The sequence below is a fragment of the Mytilus galloprovincialis genome, chromosome 10 (assembly GCF_965363235.1).
Source record: "Mytilus galloprovincialis chromosome 10, xbMytGall1.hap1.1, whole genome shotgun sequence".
NCBI lineage: Eukaryota > Metazoa > Mollusca > Bivalvia > Mytilida > Mytilidae > Mytilus > Mytilus galloprovincialis.
In genome coordinates, this window is record NC_134847.1 from 49,146,984 (window position 1) to 49,171,421 (window position 24,438).

At 31.7% G+C, this 24,438-nt stretch overlaps 1 protein-coding gene across 4 annotated transcripts in view; it reads left to right on the top strand.

The window, feature by feature from the left end:
* The window catches only part of LOC143047731 (glutamate receptor ionotropic, kainate 2-like), a 104,772-nt gene that overhangs the window by 64,562 nt on the left and 15,772 nt on the right, over positions 1-24,438 (top strand). For all 4 annotated transcript variants that reach the window (XM_076220954.1, XM_076220953.1, XM_076220952.1 and 1 more), the window contains 6 exons: positions 2,941-3,096; positions 10,641-10,892; positions 11,482-11,663; positions 20,225-20,278; positions 22,191-22,358; positions 24,068-24,223. In XM_076220954.1, the coding sequence (XP_076077069.1) occupies positions 2,941-3,096; positions 10,641-10,892; positions 11,482-11,663; positions 20,225-20,278; positions 22,191-22,358; positions 24,068-24,223 (968 nt within the window). The remainder of the gene's footprint in view (positions 1-2,940; positions 3,097-10,640; positions 10,893-11,481; positions 11,664-20,224; positions 20,279-22,190; positions 22,359-24,067; positions 24,224-24,438) is intronic.

The window sequence follows — 24,438 nt, forward strand, 5'->3', positions numbered from 1 at the left end:
AGAAAAGTAATTAATTTTGACTAGATGTCGATACGTTTTACATCATGAAACCAAACATTTAGACATTGTTTTTTTGAAATATGGAACTCTTTCAAAGATTAACATTTGTACAACTGGATAGTACTTTGGCATTATGTTTTTTGAAAGGCAAAATCAGATCTATGTTGGTGTTGGGTGTTTTTTTTCGACAATGCTTTTTACTAATGATTAATATAAATTATGCTGATAATGTAATCATCTTTGATAATTGAGTTATATACGTAAACATGGCAAAGGTAAAGGATAATATGCAGACGTGTACCAACTCCCACAAAACAAACCAAAAAACAAACCAAAAACAAACCAAAAACAAACAAACAAATTGTTAAATTATACAAATATAACAAAATAAAGCAGATTCAGATTCAATAGTTTATTAAAGTCTCACCACATACAACATGATTAAAACAAGATACAATTATAAAATTAATTATACAGCAAACATAGTTAAAACAATTAAATATATGTATGTGTCATTCTTAAAAGAATTATGAGAGACTATTAAAATACATATAATACTTATTCATTTCATAAAATACTACAAATACAATACTTAATGATATAAAATACTGTTTCTCCTTGTTAAAATGTTTTTGCAGGTTTTGGCAACAATATTACAAATATTGGTATTTTAAACATATATATAAATTTTTCTTCATCAGACAATTTGAAAAACATATCATTATGACACAATATATCAATAAAAAGAGCATGTCTTAGATCTTCATACAACGGACAATTTAAAAGTACATGTTTTTCATCCTCTAAAATATTGCAGTTAAAACAGACTCTTTTGTCTAGATTTTTTTTCTTCATATCGACCAGTTTCAATTTTTAATGGTGCTACACCACATTTTCTGTAGCAAATATTGCTCGGTGTTATAAGTATGTTTAAAAATATTATATGTTCTCAATTTACAACCGGTACTATATGAAAAAATTCTTGTACACCAGTCTTTTTTATATTTATCAAACATTTTCTCTTCTAACTGAGATATATACTATAACTATCAAGACAATTTTCATTTATTTTACAATATCTTTCAAAATCAAAGGATTCCAAAATCTCCATAACTTTGTAGCACCAATTTTTCAAAATAAAGCAAAACTAATTACAATTCCAACACACTTATAAACAAACAAACAAACAAGTCAAAAAATATAAATAAACCGAATTTTTGGTAAAATAAGAAGTATTTGTTATACGATATTTGTTAAAAACAAATATGTACGTTCGATCTTATGTGTATATCATGGTATATATGAATAATAGAGACATTTAAAAAAATTATAAAAAATTACAAGAGAACCATTGGGATACAACAAATGAACATTCCTATTGGGGGAGGGGGGATAATTTCGGCACATCTCACAGGAAAAGGGCTAATAAAAAAAGACTAAATTGCGTCCATTTCTAGTTAAGGTTATCGTAGTCACTGGTTAGAGTTAGTCTTATCTATTCTTTATTAAACATTTTTTATTAATCAGACCGTTGATTTTTTCGTTTGAAGTTTTTCATTTTTTGCTTAACGTACGGTTCTGAAGGCCGTACACATGCCGATAACATTTCCATGCAATTTAAACTCTGATAGATATTTGTCTAATTGAAAAGCGTGCCACATCTCCTCTTTTAACTTAGTCAGCGATAGGTGGGTAGCATGCATAATTATTCAATGAAATACTTTTAGACATGCTTATGCAACGTCAATTCCAAAAACAAATTAAACAATGATTGAAAACGAAATTTTACTTTAATAGGCATGTCTTAAATGAGTTCGGATTTTTTTTGCCCTATCAGATGTATTTTTACAGTACATTTAATTATATGTGTAAATATAAACGTTTGTATAACATGCAACTCGGATTTTTTTTCGTATTAGTTATTTTGACAGCGTGATCTTATGTAATCTATCCACTAGTTTATATCAAAATAAAACTACTTATATTTTAATTAAAAAGAAAGGGCACTGCTGAAGATTTTAATCTAGTTCTTAAAACAGATATATACATTTTAACACGTATTTATAAGTCTTCAATAATTAATTTCGTAATTAAAAGGTCCGTATCATCGTATTATGTTTCGCCCTATACATGTATTATGTATTAAATACATTGAACTATACGGGCCTTAATCAGGTCGCGGGTTTTGTTGTTTGTTTGAATTGTTTCATCCTTATTTCATGGCGGGCCTTTAATAACTGACTTGACTGTATGGAGCTTTGCTCATTATTGAAGGCCCACGATTGACTCCATTTGAAATTTGGTGGATATGTGTTTCATTGGCAACACACCAAATATCACTACTATTTAAGTAATCATTATATAGAAATACAGACAATCATGTTTTCTTTAATTAACGCAATAAATAATTCAAACTCTATATTCCATTTTTTCAAAAGATGTGAAAATACCCGTAGATTTCCTTGAATTATTTTTTTTTGTCGCATTAGTGAACTGGTGTTTATTACCAGTACTGTCACATTATGATGTACTCCCAAAGGGTAAAAAGTAATACTTTTCCTGAAATGTTGAAAACTTTACTCAAATTCCAAAACAATTTAATGGTGTATACGTTTCTTATATAAACATGATAAATGTTCTACAGTTTTAGTATATCGATGAATGTCACGATAAAATCTAAAATCTTAAGTGGCTTCCTTAATTTTTATTCTGTCAAAGCTGACATGAAAAATAATATATATTTACATACTGTATATATTTTCAGATATGATATACATTCAACGTCCGGTTGTATATTCTATCTCTCTATCTTTCTTTCTCTTTTTCTCCCTCTTAACACTTTATCAAACTTTCTATATATATTTACATTTTGATATGTAACAAATTGATTTGAAAATCTAGCTACGCATTTGTTTATTTTTTCTATGTTTTGAATTTCAGGTGGCTTATTCGAAGACAGAAATAAGGGTGTTGAGATAGCCTTCCGCCACACGACGGAGAAAATAAATTTAAGAGGGGATGTGTTAGGAAAATCATTGCTCATTTATAACATTGCACCAGTTAGTCAAGATGATAGTTTCGAGTCATCGAAAAAAGGTATTATTTGTATATTTTTATATATCCCATAAACGGTAGAAAAGACGAGATTGAGAATATATTGACATTGACGAGTATAAGTATAATAAGAAGTTTGAATATTTATACATTGCACAAGCGGTATATGTTAAATGGATCGTTCTTGTTCAAGGTTTAGGCACTATAGTTACCACACCGATAAAGAATAATTATTGACATGCCAATATATATAGGAAGATGTGTTATGAGTGCCAATGAGACAACTCTCCATCCAAGTCACATGACAATTTATAAAAGTAAACCATTATAGGTCAAAGTACGGACTTTTACACGGAGCCTTGGCTCACAACGAACAGCAAGCTATGGAGGGCCCGAAAAATTATAAACGCAGGATAAGCAGGAATATACAATTAGCTACTTCTCACAAAAGAGAAATTCACTATCGAAAAACTGAAATCATCGTGTCTCTTAAATAGTTTAACGGTCCTATGATATCGAGAAAAGAGAGGCATATTCGTTAAAGACAAAAAATATAAGACAATCTTGTTTTAATTTGTATCAATAGTTTCTAGGTTAGTTTGTACGCCGTCTTCCATTCAATCTTGGGATTGTATTTAAATGAATAAGAAATACTTCATGCTATGTAATATGCTATATTTTAGAAACGTAAATTCCCAGAAGTCCGTATTCTTTCTTAAACAAATTGTCTTTATCTGTTTTTGTGTCCATGCTCTTCGTATCCATGAATTACTATTTAGTCTTGTCAAAAGCAATTATATTGTCTTTATAAAATACCAACTATGAATAAAGATAAGAAATGAGAAACTCAAAGGAAACAAAAAATAAAACTAGTTATCTTTTCACAATTAAAGCAAGTTATTTGCGTATAGTTCTTTATGAATGAGTTGTACCCATCAGTTATTGTTGAAACAGAATGCCATTCCCGGTAGACCATGAAGTAAAAGTTTCCTACTCAAATATAAAGTGACATTATCATTCAAATGGAAGAAAGTAATATGATTATAAGTTTTTCTCACAGCAAACAAAGCCAGTTGGATATGCTTCAAGTTGAAGCTTTAAGACAGCTGAATGCATATTCTGCATTTTTCAGAATTAGACTAAGACTTCCAGTTTTCGAATTATAGCATTGCAAGTCAGTTCAATTACTTGTAAGAAATTTTTTGAAGCGTTAGTTTCGGAGAAATATGTCGTTGAAATATACAATTGGCTTTGTTTCGTCTTTAGATGCAGATAGATTGCAGATACAATCTTATCTCCTACTCAACACTTAAAGCATGTGACTGTACATGTTGTATGTACCGAGTGATCTTTGCATACAATACTTTATTGCCAGATGTTTAGCGATTCTCGTAATTCATGCATACAGCTTTGGTGGGCATTGTTATTACATGTATACAATATGGTAACCGGTTTCAGATAAATACAGATATTGGTATATTACAGAGTGCATTTGTTTCTAACCCGAAATTTTGTCATCGATGACTATCGTTTAGTAAACGTTAAGCTGCTAGAAACAAATACATCGTTTAATAAACTTTATCGACCCCACGTTGTCAGACAAAAATAGATTACACTCACGCACTGTAAACAAACAGGTAAAAGTGCGGGAAATAAATAACCAGGACTTTGCGAAAACAACACGTGCTCGTAATTATTTAAACGACAGATGCAGAAACAAATTTATCGTTTACACGTCTCAACGATAAACGATCAACGACTACGCGACTATTTTGCGCGTACATCGTTTATGTGAACGATGTCAACGTTGACCAAAAAATGTCAGAAACAAATGGATTAAACGACTACGCGCGTAGTCGTTTACATCGTTTAGGTTAGAAACAAATGCGCTCACAGTTTCTTTCATTCAATAGCAAGACACGTAAGAAGGGGAAGGGGACTCCCTTTTGATTTTACAAGATGCCAAAGTACATAAATACGACCGATTGTATTCAATAAATTACTTCTTACTTCAACTTACTTGTTGAATGCCATGCACGCCGTCTGACAAATACGTTAATAAATCTGTTCCCAAAAAGCCTTCGAAGAGGGGCATGATAGCGGAATGGTCTAATCAGTTCATCTACAGGATCACAAGCTTTTCAACACTGGGCTTTGGAGTCCGAATATGTATTTGGTATGTGCGTTCGATTTTAATTGGAATTATCTGGGATTGCTAGTTTTTTCCGCGGAAGGTTATGCTTCTCTCCTGCCACCCGGCTTCTTGTTTCCGCCAATTATAAAGCTGAAAATTAAAAAGAGTGCTAAAAGTGGTGTTAAACACCACCATTCACTCAATCAATTATATAAATCACTATAATATGTTACAAAAATTACATCAATTGGCATGAATTAGGAGCATGAAACATCTTTGGTATAAGTGTTCCTCTTAGGAGTAATTTAAAGGATTGTTTCCACCTTAGTTGTTGTAATGTCTCTCTTCGAATATCATGCAACATGTTTAATGGTGATTCTTTAACATACATACAATTTAAAACTCAATTAAAAGTGGTATACCCATTAAATATATACTGCCTTAGTTGATCGATTATCGCAATTTTACAAACAAACACTTAAAGACATCTTGGTGTCGAACCTATTAAATATTTGTAAAATAACAACTTTCCAATAGCTGCAACGATTTTATACCTTAATCATTTTGAAAAAATGCACTGAGATTGAAACGATTTATTTAAGCATCCCTTTTTTATGAAAAGAGGAAACAAAACATGTCATGTAATTATTAACTTGGATGTATCATTGAGTGTTTAGAACAGATATCGTGAAGAGTTGTGTTATTGGCAATTATACCAAATCTCTTTATTGATAATACAGTTATATACATATTCAACTTCTGTCACTTTTGAAATTTCTTACAATTATATATATACCATCGGGAATATAAGTTAAGACTCGTACCATTTCAGAAGAAGAATTTTTAACAAAAAAAAATCGAACTGAAATCTTTATAATTTGACCATTAATTTTGATTAAAAACTACATCCTTCCTTTTGTAATTTTATTAGGATGTAAAGGAAATCATGTTGTATGAAACACATTGACATCTCTTTAAAATTAGGCAAAGTAGCATTCGATTCAAATGTGCTAATTACCCATTAGTCACATGTTTATGTTGCAACCATTAAATTAAGAGTTTAACCAAGCTTTTCTTGAAATATTATCCGACCATTTTATGATCCATTCATGCATTGGATTTTTTCCATTGCTCAATATTTATAAATCTATTGTTTGTCTGTTTGTTAGGTTTCTCGTAATATGATTTTCCTTACAAACTGATGGAAAAGATTCGAAAAATTGTTCTTAAAAATGGTAAATCAAAGCTATATGCACTAACTTTTAGATGAACATGATGGTCAGTGATTTTCTTTTGTAATGTTTGTCATATCTTAAAGTTTTGGGCTGTTGGGGAATTTGTGCTAATGGCAGACCTTCGAAAGACTTTTTTATTTGCTCATTGCTCATCATTGACGTCTAAGAGTTTATGTCTTTAGGTCCACTTTTATTGAGGGGGACGTTAAGTTTGTTCCCAATCTACACTCAGATGAACTAAGAGACATATCCTGCGCATGTGCATCTCCAATATGTTTAATATTTGAACGATGACAAAGCGCAATACACATCGGTGTTTTGTTTTTCTTATTCTGATTCTATGTCTTCAAAGTTATGCTGTTACCCATTAGCACAAATTACGTCAAGCAAAGAAAAGTATGATTAACAAATAGGTTTATTTTAAGAATAGAAGTCATCTCCCCAGAATAACATTCCAGTGTCTTTTGCAGAGATGAAAAAGCTCTTAGACACGCCACCTAAACATCTGAATATTATTAGCACATACATACACTTGCCAATGTTATATGCTTCCGAATGATAATTTACTGCTGAACAGTAACAAGTTATGTCCCTTGGGGGACGTAAATCGAATAAACAATAACAAGACTTGAATACTTTTTATAAATTATATCTTCATCAAACGAGCTTGATGTTTTATCGACGTCAATGTATGTTTGTAAAAGCAATTTACACAGACAAAATCATTATAACATGCAAATAATCTGCTTGTGCGATATAACTGTATCTTGTTTACTGACTAAAGATGTTCCACGTGTGGCAGCTGTACTTACACTTGAAATACTATTACACTAATAGTAATCTCCGTTTTGACACTTATAAGTACTGTATAAATATCCCTATTAATGTCGACATAACAGATTTTACTTAATAACATGCAGACATGCTCAAACACTTCGACACAAAATGTGTAGTGGCGGATCCAGAAATTTTCATAAGTGGGTGCCCATTGACTGCCTGCACCAGTCATGCTACAGTGATTCCCTAAATAATCAACCATTTTATTCCCAGAAAGGGAGGTGGGGTCCCCTGAAAACCTCTCTACACCCGCCTCTGATGTGTAGACAAGATATCCCAAAATGTTGGACACTACATGTACAGATCGACAAATCACCATCAAGACCCAATTCCTCCGGACGTATACACAATTGGCATTAGTGGAAAATGTATTTGAAACAGGGGTGGAAGATACCTGAGGGACATTCAAACTCATATACCGAAAATATTCTGACAACGCCATGGCTAAAACAGAAAAAGACAAACAGACAAATAATAATACACACGACACAACATAGAAAATTAAAGTCTAAGCAACACGAACCCCTAAAAAAATGGGGTGATATCAGGTGCTCCGGTCCTCTGGAAGTCTAACAGATCCTGCATCACATGTGTAACTTCTTCTTTAAAAAAATATCCAACGTGTCTAATATATGATTAACCAGGAAGACTTCAAGACGGGTTTCTACTCAAGTTATTTGCTTACCTAAAAGAAAGGGTTTGATAATGGTATACAAAAAGTGAAATAATTCATTCTTAAGTCTATTCTTTATGTAAATTTTCAATTAATGATAAAAATTAAGGCATATTTTCGGATCGGCTTTTTCGAATGCAAATATTATGTATGGATCAGTGTTTCCATTTTTTGGTATTTATAAGGTAAATTAAATCTGGATTAGTTTCCACTATGCGGAACACTCAGAAAGAAAAACAGAAAAGCCCATCTTCCTATCATTCCATTGAACAATTTTTTTTCCGGATCAGCACTTTTGTCTTGAAATTAATTAGAGAATAAATAGTTATTGGAAAAAGTTAAAATTAATTAGTTTTAAAGGATAAATAATTTATTTTCTGTCAGATGTTTTTTTTTTTAATAAAATGATGTTTAAAGGTAATAAGCCACACACACACTTCCACCATATTTTACTTGTCAGTATAAACAAGTTTTGAATCTCAACATCCTTGGCACTTAAGATTCTAATTCATAATAACTCATATCATTGATAATCGAATGTCCAAGACAGATAAGAACGTCAGCATCATATTGCATTTTTGTCTTGATGAAAGACTATTTGCGTGAATTATTACGCTATTTTCTTGCCATTAGCCCATCATTGTGGCCGAGGTATAACCGTATAAATAACCGAACACGAGAGGACAAGCTATTAATTTGATCTTTCAGAACAATTTACTGACTTACTTACTAAAATATTCTACAAGATATTTTTCTTTTCCATTAACCTTTGACAGGAAGAAGATGTCTGCTAGACAAATGACTCTTATACATACAAATTGCTTTTTAGCTCTTTATGGAAATCAATAGGGGCAATAATGTTAAAGACACTCGAGAAGTCTGTGTTTATGACACTCATACACAGCCATACTATTTCGCTATTCTTCCGTAGTATAATTCATTACTTAGTCGACTTCTGGAGATTGCGGTTCACAAAGTCGCATTTCTGTAATTGAAAAACGATAAATTTGTAATCTTTGCGGTTGATTATATCTTGTTTAGAAAACAAACAATTATAGATAAGCGACTTAACGGAATGATGCCTTGTTTCATTGACTCTAGTAAATTGACAATATCGCTCATAAAAAAAATATTGACTGGTCAATATCATCTGATATTATCAGTATTTGCGGTTTATTTTAGATAAAACGCAAATACCATTACTCTCTTAGCTTTAAGATAATCATATATTTCTTTCTCTAATAGCTTTCAGCATAGCTATTTTCGCTTAATTAACAGCGTCCAATTTTGATTTTTAACAGCATCCATCATGTCCTGAACATTCATGAAATATTTGCCACTGTATGTTAAGCAACCAATAACCAATCAATCATACAAAATGTATGTTTCAACATGACCATGATATTTACATTTCGGGACAAAAAATAATTGAGAGATAAATTGACAACTTCGGTTGCATTAAATAAACAAATAACTCGGGAATTTAAAAGAAAGGGCTTGAGGCAAGTTAATATACTAGTTAAGATCTGTTTTGAGTCACACATGATGCAAATTATATGCCAGTTGGGATAGTTTCCCCACCGATCGTGACTCTATTTTGACAAATGAACCTAATTATAGCTTTAAAAAGACATGGATGATTTGCCTTTTGTTTGCTTCGATTCTTTTTTAATCTCTTTGGATCAATATGGAACTTCAAAAGTTTGATTATGCTATAAGATTGCATCAAACTTCCTTCTCAGGAAATATAACATGCCACATATTCCTGATGTCATTAGATTTTAGTGTTACAAGTAATGGAGATCTCCGTCCTTTAATGCGTCTATACAGTTAGCCATGTTAACCTTAATGCATTGCAAATTACTTCGTAGATTCCATTTTAAAATCATAATAGAGGTGAAAGGACAAGGTAAATTTGAATCAAACCTGCCGTGTGCGTTCCTCAAGATTATAAAGCATTAGACTTCAAAAAGCAATAAGTTCATCTTTACGGTGTATTTGCAAAGATCGATGTTGCTAAATGGGATTTACAGAATAGACCATTATAGAGGAAAAGAGCCGAATTAAGGGCAAAAAGTGTTACGAATAGTGGTAAAAAAGTATAAAGAATAATGGGGTGCTAAAATATAAAGAAATAAAAACAAATATGAAGAATAGAGAAAACATGCATCCGATCGGAAATAAAAGAATAGAAAAATGAAGGACCACCTACCCCCTCCCCTCGTTCCAGACCCTCATTAAGACGATGAATGAATATAATTATTGTTTTAAGGGTCATAATTACGGAAGAAAAAAGCGCATCAAACTTGAAAAACACCTCTTATTGATCCTGAATTGGTACAGGCAATTCCGTACGTAAAAAATTGTGGTGTAAACCTGGTTTTATAGCTAGCTTAACCACTCTTTTGTATGAAGAAGATAACGCATAATTTACAATTTGTTTTTAACATGTCGTTATGTACAGTTTATAAAAAAAAAATGAATTACCATGGTTACTGTCATAATATGAGGCCATATTATAAACCACATGAGGAGACTCTTTTATTTATGATAATTCAATTTGCATGACTCAAACAATCTCGTAAATGATTAACTTAATTTTACAAATTCGCAATTGATTTTTTTTTCTACATTTCAGTTTGTAAAATGATAAATGGTTAACTTAATTTTACAAATTCACAATTGCATTTTTTTTATTACATTTCAGTTTGTAAAATGATAAAGGACGGTGTCGCTGCCATATTTGGTCCATCATCACAGATATCGTCTGGTCATGTACAGTCTATATGTAATACATTATCCATTCCACACATACAAACACACTGGGATGCACGTGTAGATAGAGACTATTTTTCAATAAGTTTATATCCACATTATGAAGTATTAGGAAAAGCTTATGTAGATCTTATCAAATATTGGCAGTGGAATACATTTACAATTTTATATGAAGATAACGATGGTAAGTGTGTACATGTGCAAGTAAAAGACAGAAAATATGTATATTCTATGATCATGATGATTACTATGTTAGTATATATAAAAAAGAAGACGTGGTATGATAGCCAATGAGACAACTCTCCACAAGAGACCAAACTGACACAGAAATTAACAACTATAGGTCACCGTACGGCCTTTAACATAGTGTTTTTTTTTCTAGAAGAAAACCTATAAAATATAAATAAGTAGATTGGGTATGATTGCCAATGAGAAACCTCTCCACCAGTAACCAAATGAAGTAGAAGTTAACAACTATAGGTCATCATATGATAAAGCCTTCATCAATGAGATATAAAAAGATGTAAAACAATTCTAACGAGAAAACATGTCATGATCTATGTGCAAAGCAATGATTGAAAAAAAACATGTTAAACTTTTTTTTTGCAAAGAAATTTCAAAGTGTGTTTTGATTATAACAAGGGTTTATATATAAAATAATAATGAATTTCGACCCGGATTAACTTGAGAACACCCACCTAAAACTAATTGATATACCAAGGAAATTGACATTTTTAAAAGATACGAATGATAATTATGTTTTCTTTAAACAGGATTAATTCGATTAGAGGAGGTATTAAAATTTTCAAAAGGTGCTAATGTGAAGGTTACAGTCCGAAAACTAGATGATGATCCAACAAATTGGGTATACATGTTCAAAGAAATGATTGACAAGCAAGAGAAGAGAATGATCATAGATTGCGATGTAAAGAAAGTAGAAAGCGTTCTTCATAAGGTAGGCATGCGCATTTGGATTGTCGAACACAGGTCAACTATAGGTCGTATGAATAAAGGCGGTCCTAACAGCGATATGTATATTATCTATAGATAATAATTCATTTAAGAGGTTAAAACTCTTTTAAAATCTTCTTTAAACCTTATGAAATGACAAAGGGAATACAAAATATCCTATTTATTCTTTATATTTGTTTAAAATTCGGCATTTTTATACGACCGCAAATTTTGAAAAAATTTTCGTCGTATATTGCTATCACGTTGGCGTCGTCGTCGTCGTCGTCGTCGTCGTCGTCGTCCGGCGTCCGAATACTTTTAGTTTTCGCACTCTAACTGTAGTAAAAGTGAATAGAAATCTATGAAATTTTAACACAAGGTTTATGACCATAAAAGGAAGGTTGGTATTGATTTTGGTAGTTTTGGTCACAACATTTTAGGAATTAGGGGCCAAAAAGGGCCCAAATAAGCATTTTCTTGGTTTTCGCACCATAACTTTAGTTTAAGTTAATAGAAATCTATGAAATTTTGACACAAGGTTTATGACCACAAAAGAAAGATTGGGATTGATTTTGGGAGTTTTGGTTTCAATAGTTTAGGAATAAGGGGCCAATAAAGGGCCCAAATAAGCATTTTTCTTGGTTTTTGCACAATAACCTTAGGTTAAGTAAATAGAAATCTATGAAATTTAAACACAATGTTTATGACCACAAAAGGAAGGTTGGTATTGATTTTGGGAGTTTAGGACCCAACAGTTTAGGAATTAGGGGCCAAAAAGGGACCCAAATAAGCATTTTTCTTGGTTTTTGCACCATAACGTTAGTATAAGTAAATACAAATCTATGAAATTTAAACACAAGGCTTATGACCATAAAAGGAAGGTTGGTATTGATTTTGGGAGTTTTGGTCCCAACAGTTTAGGAAAAAGGGGCCCCAAAGGGTCCAAAATTAAACTTTGTTTGATTTCATCAAAATTGAATAATTGGGGTTCTTTGATATGCCGAATCTAACTGTATATGTAGATTCTCAACTTTTGGTCCCGTTTTCAAATTGGTCTACATTAAGGTCCAAAGGGTCCAAAATTAAACTTAGTTTGATTTTGACAAAAAATGAATCGGTTGGGTTCTTTGATATGTTGAATCTAAAAATGTACTTAGATTCTTGATTATTGAAGTTTTTTGGTCCAGTTTTCAAATTGGTCTACATTAAGGTCCAAAGGGTCCAAAATTAAACTTTGTTTGATTTCATCAAAAATTGAATCCTTGGGGTTCTTTGATATGCCAAATCTAACTGTGTATGTAGATTCTTCATTTTTGGTCCTGTTTTCAAATTTCAAATTCTACATTAAAGTCCAAAGGGTCCAAAATTAAACTAAGTTTGATTTTAACAAAAATTGAATTCTTGGGCCTCTTTGATATGCTGAATCTAAACATGTACTTAGATTTTTGATTATGGGCCCAGTTTTCAAGTTGGTCCAAATCAGGATCTAAAATTATTACATTAAGTATTGTGCAATAGCAAGTCTTTTCAATTGCACAGTATTGTGCAATGGCAAGAAATATCTAATTGCACAATATTGTGAAATAGCAATTTTTTTTTAATTAGAGTTATCTTTCTTTGTCCAGAATAGTAAGCAAGAAATATCCTATTGCACAATATTGTGCAATAGCAAGAATTTTTTTTTAATTGGAGTTATCTTTCTTTGTCCAGAATCAACTTAAATCTTTGTTATATACAATATACAATGTATATACACTTTTTACTACCAACTGATAAATTTAAATAATCTTTACCATTCAGTGATAACAAGCAGTTTTTTTACATCTTAATATTTTATGATGTATTTAAATGAGTAGTTATTGTTGCAAACTCCATTAGAAATTTGAATTGATATCAGTTTTGAAAAAGGGAAACGGGGATGTGAAAAAAAGGGGGGGGGTTAAATTTTTCTCATTTCAGATTTCATAAATAAAAAGAAAATTTCTTCAAACATTTTTTTGAGAGGATTAATATTCAACAGCATAGTGAATTGCTCAAAGGCAAAAAAAACCTTTTAAGTTCATTAGACCACATTCATTCTGTGTCAGAAACCTATGCTGTGTCAACTATTTAATTTTAGATTTAAAAAGTTTGAAGAAGAAATCTTTAATTGATTTGTAAAATCTTGGCATTTGTTTTGTGTAAAAAAAAAACATGTAATGTCAAAAATTTGATCACAATCCAAATTCAGAGCTGTATCATGCTTGAATGTTTTGTCCATACTTGCCCCAACTGTTCAGGGTTCGACCTCTGCGGTCGTATAAAGCTGCGCCCTGCGGAGCACCTGGTTAGTGTAAGCCATGATATTTTAGTGAAATTCGTAGCTACTATCCGTTTAAGTAAAATAGACTACTATACCCAACTGTCACGTGACAAACACGATAAGTGAATGAATATACATTTGTAGAATGCAATGCATCGAAAGTAGAAGGCATTCTTCGTAAGTTTAGTATTAACTTAAATAAACTATCAGACCCAGAGTTGAATTTAAGAGGAGTCAGGGCAACCTCTTATAGTCAATATAGAGCTTCATATATGATAAAGCATTGACATTTTATCAACATCTTGCCAAACGTATTCCTACTAGAGCTTCCCCTTTTTCAAAATCCTAGTTCCGCATTTAAGACCAATCTGCCACGCAAAATGAAAATAGTCATGCTATATAAAAGGATCTTGAATAAAAAAAAAAACTCTTCGTCACTGTGCGAGGTATTTTCTGGAAGTATAAATGTTCAAGTATTACAAAAATGTAAGTAAATTTAATTCTGAGTCCAAACTCGCGGGAGTTCCTTTTTTTATTTGAATGGAACATAAATTATAGTCGACCAAGTCGTCCTTGGTGAAGATTAATAGGGAAAACGGCATCACTTAAACTGTATATTCAGCATTGCTTAAGGAATGTTTCTCATAATTCGTCTATCATGTCTATGCACAGCAAGCCATTCATAAAACAAATTATGCATTGTACTTTACTGTTTAAAGTCCAATTTAATTCCATTACGGTGCCTCAGATACAAAATAAATTTGAATTAAACCATTCCTTTTTATTGCTTTTATTGTATTACATTTCATGCAGTTTTCAGAAAGAATTGCAATACATCTTCGCTATACACCCTCTATTCAGAGGGGTATAAATGGGATTTACAGAATAGAGAACATTAGGCAAAAACTGCGGAAAAATTAGCGAATAAAAGATAAGAAATAGAGAAAAATAGGCACATGAAATTAATATAAATGGGGTGCTTTAATATAAAGAATATAAATGATGTGCAAAAATATAAAGAATGGAGGAAAGTGAACTTCTTACAAATAAATAGTGGACACCCCATCCAGACCCTCATTTAGATATGCACATTTTGATGTAAGTCTTCAAGACAACAGGAGAATAATAAAATCGTTAGAGACTATTATGATAGTGTTTTAAGTAATGGATATACTTTGTAAAAAAGATATGAGAAGGCTGTTCTTCTTTAATTGGACATCTCTTGAGTCATAAACAATAAAGATAAAACATGTAAAACAGTAAACAGAGTGGAAAAGATGGACAAACTTGTTGACATAAGATCCTTACACACTGTTGACAAAACCGGAAGCAAATTAAGGATCGGCCATCTTCGTCTCACATTAACAAACAGGCATGCAACTTAAAACAACAAAAAATAGACATAAACAGTTATTTTGATTAAACATCTGAATGGGCAAATCAATTAAGTTGTTATTGTTTGAAGAAGAAACGAGGTGAACATCAAATAAAATAACCATAAATAGACAGTCAATTGTTGGATTCTAACAAAACCATATGATTGTTTAAATTTTCTGTAATGTTGTCTCAGATTGAAACTTAAATGGGTCATTATAAAAAAAGTGAAAATTTCGACGAGGCAATATTTTGAAAAATGATGTCATTGTTTAAAACATTTAAATGTGTCCCTCTATTCTATAGTATGGTAGCAACGATATTCAGAAATATGCAATATGAGAAAAATGAAGAGTTCCTTCAATTTTAACAATTTTAGGTCATCCTTTCAAAGGCTTTGATATAATCGTTTCAATGGTGTTACCAATTTAAAACATACATTACTGGAACTAAATATTATTGTTTAACATCAAACAACTGTTGCAATTTGTTGTTTAGGTTTAAATTACGACTTATTGACATTATTCATATACATGAAGCTGTGCATTCTGTTTAAACATAAATTTCAGAATGCATTGTCGTAAACAAGTTGCCTGTCCTAATCATTGCCGTTGTGAATACTAAAAAATACAATAAAACTTAATATATGTAAAATGTACAAGATTAAATGATAATAATATACCTAATCCTTCGTAAACGACATTAAAACACTTTCATTTATGAATAAAAATAACAAAATGTCGCATTTTTATATAGTAACACCACTGACCCTTCAGTAACTCCAATGACACAAAAGTATCACCATTGACATCCCATTTCAAATGTTTATTAAGTACTGAATACAAAGAACACCGAGCAAAATAAAAGATGAACAAACAATTCTTAGGCTAAAAAATCTCAAATTATCAAACATAACATCAATATTATAACTAAAAAATGTAAATAAAACTGAGAATGGAAATGGGGAATGTGTCAAAGAGACAACAACCCGACCATAGAGCAGACAACAGCAGAAGGTCACCAACAGGTCTTCCAACAGGTCTTCAATGCAGCGAGAAATTCCCGCACCCGGAGGCGTCCTTCAGCTGGCCTCTAAACAAATATATATACTAGTTCAGTGATAATGAACGCCATACTAAACTCCAAATTGTAAACAAGAAACTAAAAGTTAAAATAATACAAGACTAACAAAGGCCAGAGGCTCCTGACTTGGGACAGGCGCAAAACTGCGACGGGGTTAAACATGTTTGTGAGATAGTGTTACTAAATATAGTGTCATTGGCGTTACCAGCATACATCAGTTTGTGAAAACTTTGTATATGTAATACATGATATTGTTAAAAGGTTGTTAAATAAGTATTGTTTTTATACGACCGCAAAAATGTTTTGGTCGTACATTGGTATGACGTTGGCGTCGTCGTCTGTGTCGTCGTCGTCGTCGTCCGAAAACTTTTAGTTTTCGCACTCTAACTTTAGTAAAAGTGAATAGAAATTTATGAAATTTTATCACAAGGTTTATAACCACAAAAGGAAGGTTGGGATTGATTTTGGGAGTTTTTAGGAATAAGGGGCCAAAAAGGGCCCAAATGAGCATTTTCTTGGTTTTCGCACTATATCTTTAGTTTAAGTAAATAGAAATCTATGAAATTTTTACACAAGGTATATGACCACAAAAGGAAGGTTGGGATTGATTTTGGGAGTTTTAGTTCAAACAGTTTAGGAATTAGAGCCCAAAAAAGGGCCCAAAAGCATTATTCTTGGTTTTCGCACAATTTCTTTAGTATAAGAAAATAGAAATCAATGAAATTTAAACACAAGGTTTATGACCACAAAAGGCAGGTTGGGATTGATTTTGGGAGTTGAGGTCTGAACAGTTTAGGAATTAGGGGCTAAAAAAGGGCCCAAGTAAGCATTATTCTTGGTTTTCGCACCATAACTTTAGTATAAGTAAATAGAAATCTATGAAATTTAAACACAAGGTTTATGACCACTAAAGGAAGATGGGTTTGACTTTGGGAGTTTTGGTCCCAACAGTTTAGGAATAAGGGTCCAAAATTAAACTTTGTTTGATTTCATCAAAAATTGAATAATTAGGGTTCTTTGATATGCCGAATCCAACTGTGTATGTAGATACTTAAGTTTTGGTCCGTATTCAAATTGGTCTACATTAAGGTCCAAAGGGTCCAAAATTAAACTAAGTTTGATTTTAACAAAAATTGAATCCTTGGGGTTCTTTGATATGCTGAATCTAAAAATGTACTTATTTTTTTATTATTTTTTGAATTTGCCCAGTTTTAAAGTTGGTTCAAATCAGGATCCAAAATTATTATATTAAGTATTGTGCAATAGCAAGAAATTTTCAATTGCACAGTATTCAGCAATAGCAAGAAATCATCAACTGCACAGTACTGTGCAATAGCAAGAAATTTTCAATTGCACAGTATTGCGCAATAGCAAGAAATCTTCAATTGCACAGTATTGTGCAATAGCAAATATTTTCAATTGCACAGTATTGCGCAATAGCAAGAAATATCTAATTGCACAATATTGTGCAATAGCAAGAAATTTTCAATTGATTGAAGTTATCTTTCTTTGTCCAGAATAGTAGTTGAATCAACTTAAATCATTGTTTTATACAATATACAATGTATTCACTTTTACTACCAACTGATAAATTAAAACAATCTTTTACCATTCAGTGATAACAAGCACCTTTTGTTACATTTTAATATTTTATGATGTATTTAAATGAGTAGTTATTGTTGCAAACTCCATTAGAAATTTGAATTGAGATCAGTTTTGGAAAAAGGGAAAGGGGGGTGTGAAAAAAAAATGGGGGACGGGGGTTAAATTTTTCTCATTTCAGATTTCATAAATAAAAAGAAAATTTCTTCAAACATTTTTTTTGAGAGGATTAATATTCAACAGCATAGTGAATTGCTCAAAGGCAAACAAAAATATTTTAAGTTCATTAGACCACATTCATTCTGTGTCCGAAACCTATGCTGTGTCAACTATTTAATAACAATCCAAATTTAGAGCTGAATCCAGCTTGAATGTTGTGTCCATACTTGCCCCAACCGTTCAGGGTTCAACCTCTGAGGTCGTATAAAGCTCATCTGGTTCATAAATAATATGATGTTTCGCTTGTTAAGCATGAAAGAAACACAAAACAATGCTGATTGTCATGATATATTCAGTGGTGTTACTAAACTGGTCAATGGTGTTATTTTATCAAAATGGTCTCACCATTGACAGTAACGCCAATGATTTAAGGTGTATTTTAAGATTTAGTTACGAAATAAGTGCTCCATAGTTAATAGTTATCAAAGGTAACAGGATTATAATTTAGTACGCCAGACGCGCGTTTCGTCTACATCAGACTCATCAGTGACGCTCATATCAAAATATTTATAAAGCCAAACAAGAACAAAGTTGAAGAGCGTTGATGATCCAAAATTCCAAAAAGTGGTGCCAAATACGGCTAAGGTAATCTATGCCTGGGATAAAAAAATCCTTAAGTTTTTCATAAAATTCAAAGTTTTGTAAACAGGAAATTTATAAAATTGATCACATTATTGATATTCATGTCAACACCGAAATGTTAAAACTATTGGGCTGGTGATACCCTCGGGTACGAAACGTCCACCAGCAGTGGCATCGACCCAGTGGTGTAAATAGTTATCAAAGGTACCAGGATTATAATTTAGTACGCCAGACCCGCGTTTCGTCTACATCAGACTCATCAGTGACGCTCATATCAAAATATTTATAAAGCCAAACAAGAACAAAGTTGAAGAGCATTGAGGATCCAAAATTCCAAAAAGTGGTGCCAAATACGGCTAAGGTAATCTATGCCTGGGATAAGAAAATCCTTAAGTTTTTCGTAAAATTCAAAGTTTTGTAAACAGGAAATTTATAAAATTGATCACATTATTGATATTCATGTCAACACCGAAATGTTAAAACTATTGGGCCGGTGATACCCTCGGGGACGAAACGTCCACCAGCAGTGGCATCGACCCAGTGGTGTAAATAGTTATCAAAGGTACCAGGATTATAATTTAGTACGCCAAAATTCCAAAAAGTGGTGCCAAATACGGCTAAGGTAATCTATGCCTGGGATAAGAAAATCCTTAAGTTTTTCGTAAAATATAGCTTTTCGTAATAATATAGCTTTTACTTACTTTTCAGATTTTTTTACTAATTTTTCAACATAAATGTTTGTTTTCTTTTGCATAACATGCTTACAGGTAACATTGCTAAGGGAGAAACTATTGCAACTGCTGATATCTTGAGAAAGATAACTCTTACCCTACCAATTTGTCTTTTGGTTACACCATAGACTTTAAAAATGAGACTTTTCCTTTTGGTATTTTTTTTATTATAAAACCAACATACACCTCCCAAATCATTAAAAATGTTTGTATGTATCAAAATGCAATAAAAAGTGATAAATCCTAATAACATATGGTATAAATAATAGTCCTATTTCAGGTCTGAAAGGATTTATAGTAAAAAATAACAGTTGATTCTGGTTACATCCAAGGGTTTAAGTAAACATTAAGGATGTTTTTATTACATTTCATATTGTAAACTGTATATAGTGTATCACAAAACATTCATATCTAACATATGCAAGTATTATTTTGATACATTTTTATATATTTTCATGTCTTTTGACTTAAACATACCAAATAACATAGTTTTGCATGTTTTTTTTTTATAATAACCCAAATACGGAGCTACTGTTCAAACATTTTAGTTTTTAAATAGTCCAAATTAAGCATTCAAACACTTGTGATATGAAACTGAATATGATACATTTCCTAGCTTTTTTATTTCCTAATTTAATTTTTACTTCTACGTATTTTATTTTCTATTTGTAGGCTAGTCTTGTCAGCATTGTAAATGAGTACTATCACTTCATGTTTACAACTTTGGTAAGTTTAATAATATACTGAATATCATATATATAAATTACAAGAACGCTTGGCAATCAGTTTCTTCTGATCTCTATTGAATGAGGATCTGGATAGAGTTTTTAGAATAGAGAGTCATTGGCCAAAATGATAAAGAACAGAGAAAATAGACAAAGAAAATAAAGACAAGAGAGTATGCATGCTTGAATAAAGCAAAAGAAAACAATTGGCTAAAAGTATAGAGAAGAAGAAAAACGGCTTGCAGATTACAGTCATGAAGATGCTAATCTAGACCCTCGTAAATTATATATTCTTCAGTAAAAGAGGGACGAAAGATACCAGAGGGACAGTCAAACTCATAAATCGAAAATAAACTGACAACGCAATGGCTATAAAATGAAAAAGACAAACAAACGCTAGTACACATGACACAACATAGAAAACTGAAGAATAAGCAACACAAACCCCACCAAAAAATAGGGGTGATCTCAGGTGTTCCGGAAGGGTAAGCAGATCCTGTTCCACATGTGGAACCCGTCGTGTTGCTCATGTTATAACAAATCCGGTAAAATGTTTCTCTCTGAGATTTTTAAAATATGCAAGAAGCGTGATTTGTGTTTTTGTTTTTTTTACGATTCTTCAAAAGGATTTTCATACAGATCTATTAAATGTGATGTTTATTGTGCAAGAACCAATCCACATATTGTTGTTCATTCCAACTAGAATGCTCGTATGATAGTTATAAACTGAAGAGAATCGGAGATACAGAAAAAAAAGTTTGACAAATGTATACATAACTGAACGGTTGAAAGTTATTGTATACACACTAAGTACTGGTATAGGAGTTAAACGCATTGCAAAGCATTCATAGATTAAACATATAAGCGATTTCTTTACCGAAAAAATAATCTAAGGCATAATTACTAGAAACGGAAATTTGAACGGAAATGGTCATTTTGTTCTGAATGAAGCAATTTTAAAACTCTGAAGATAAAGAAATGATTAAGTCGTTTTCAGTCTTCATTTGATTTAAACACAAATTGGTTTTTCAGAAAAATAATTAGTATACAACACTTCATTTGAATTCTGTAGAAGCAATTTTCATAGTTGAGGTAGCAGTAATTGAGCTAGCTCGCTGAAGCCCAGTTCTGAATCTAAAAATATTTTGTACAGCAGGATCAAGAGTTACTGGAATCGAAAAAATAATATAAATAAAGGCAACAGTAGTATGCCGCTGTTTGAAACTCATAAATCGATTGAGAAAAAAAAACAAATCCGGGTTACAAACCAAAATTGAGAGAAATGCATCGAATATAAGAGGAGAACAACGACACAACAGAAACACAACATTAAAATGTAGCACACACAGAAACGAACCATTACATAACAATGGCCATTTGCCTGATTTGGTACAGGACATTTTAAGAAAAAAATGGTGGGTTGAACCTGGTTTTGTGGCAAAAAATGACATCATCACACAACATAGAAAATTGTTTAACATAGAGTAGGACAGTGTGTACTACGTGTACCACAGCATAACATATTTTAAATGTCTGCTCCTTGCTTTATGTATTGTTTTGAATTTAATTTTGTCCTAAATACATTTATTAATATATTGTTAGATTAGGTAGCTTGGATCACAATGGTTGACCGCACTTCTATTTACACTGTTGATCTATTTGATTCAAACGATAGGTAGAAACAATGAACCATTAATAATTTCTTTCCTCTTATTTGATTTGCACTGAAATTGTGAGACATTGCTACACAGGTAACTGGGGCTATTATATTTATTAGTTAGTATAATAGCCCAAGACAGGTACACATTGTAAAACTTTTCGCAGCGGCTACTTCAGGAAAATAAACTATAAAGCCTTTTTTAAAGATAATATTTTTTCAAGCCATGCTCATCATTACATCTTCCTTTTTGCAGGACTTGGGATTACTTGATTTAGACCAATATTCCTTTGGTGGAGCAAATATAACAGCATTCAGATTAGTAGATCCTAAAAATCCTAAAGTTGTAGCGGTCAATGAAGACTGGGTGTTTGAAGAGTTGAATAACAGAGAATCGCCATTGCAAGGTCAACGAATGATACCGGTAACTATTTTAAAAAAGACAATGTACCACAAAGTACCATAAACGGAAATATAGAAGTTAACATATGCACTCATTGATTTCGGTTAATTAAAATGAAAAAGCATCGAATGTGTTGTGTTAGATCCACATTTTTAATATGTATTTTTGTCCTTAACAAAAAAACTTCAATCAGTCACTAATAATAGTACTGAACGCAACGTAACTTACTATCATTCAAAGATTATAAAATCCAATTTTGAAACTAGGATAAACTCGTATCTTGATTCATGATTTCCACCATTTCTACCATAACTTGAAATCTAACCAGTTAAATTGCAGTGTAAAGTGCAAAATAAAAATTCATGAAGCTAATGTTTTTAAGGAACTTTTTAATGCCATGATTAAAAAAGCACTTCAATGAATTAAAGCCATTTGACTCGGGGAAGTCATGGACCTCTCAAAAATGACAACCCCAGAAAGAAGAAACAAATCTTAAAAAATGTGTGTAAAACAAAACAATAACTAATTCATCAATCATAAGTAAATTAAATGTAATTTTAAGAGTATGGTCTAATTCTATAATTATAATGCCTAATTTTGTTGTCATTTTGACTGATTTATTTATTACCTTTATGCTGCTTAATGGATACAGTCCAGCTTTCTTAGCTTATATAACACTACAAATGCAATGGAGGTATAGTCTATGTGTTGTATTATTGTTGTATTCACTTGTAAAGGAACCAGAGGTTGGGGTTGGGTAAAACATGTCTTACTAGAGAACCCTGTCTACTTTCTGTGCAGATCTTAATTAAAGCGCTGGACTTTAAATCTCATGAATTTGACTTTGTACTTTTCACCTTCAGCGCTACACTTGTAATAATTCTTAATGACTGTATGAGACAAACAGGGCTTGCCTATTCGTACATAAAATTTTAACTAAACTTATTTTTATTCTTTTTTTTTAATTGTTTGTCGTTAACTTTCATAACAACCAGTATTAGGTACACGTTATTGATGGCAAAATAAACACATATATTCAGAAATTACTGTTAGTTTATAAAATTCAGAAATCTGCCATTAAATTAAAATATGTTTCAGCATGTAATAACCATATAAACAAGATGGACCATCAAACTGATCTATTTTTAATCCATATTGTTTTAAAGTAACAAAGGATTGAAAATATAACCTTGCAGAAAGGGGTACATGTAATACATTCGTTCGTACCGCTTCAGGTTAAAGTTTTTGGTCGAGGTAGTTTTTGATGAAGTTGAAGTCTAATCAACTTGAAACTTAGTACACGTGTTCCCTATTATATGATCTTTTTAATTTTAATGCCAAATTAGAGATTTCCCCCTATTTTCACATTCCACTGAACATAGAAAATGATAGTGCGGATGGGGCATCCGTGTACTTGGGACACATTCTTGTTATGAAGTTTTTAAAAATAGGAATTTCAGGGCTAAACACGTGCTGTATCAGTATCAGTTATTCTTACGACACACAATCATCACATTTCACTATTAATGAAATGCATTGAAAAAGAGGCGAAAGAAACCAAAGGGATATATTAAAACTCATGAGTTTAAATTAAACTCATAATAACATTGCGAATTGCGAAATACTTCTTCAAATACATTCAACTTTAATACATGTGAAGACCCAGATGTGCGTCTTTTGAAGATGGTCGGTATATTACCTTAGTAATCATTGTCCTTGTTATATTACAGACTGATGTAGCCTTAATGTATGATGGAGTGTTTTTAGCAGCTCATGCTCTCGATGAAGTGGGCAAGGCCAAACAAATATCCACTGACAAAGAATTATCATGTTCAAAGTCGAAATCATGGGCTGATGGTCTTAGTGTATTAAATTACATGAAAACTGTAAGTAGTTGAAACCATAGAAACCGAACACGTGCGTAATTAGGATGCTCTCATATTTTTTAGGTTACTATACATTCATTCTTTAGGTAATTTCATTTCTGAGTACTATTTCAAATTTTCCTCCGTTTGGTTTTGTTTATATATAAAACAAATCTAATTAGTGTAAGATCCAGAAAAGCACTTTGGATGTTTGAAATTTGTAAAGTGTAAATTTA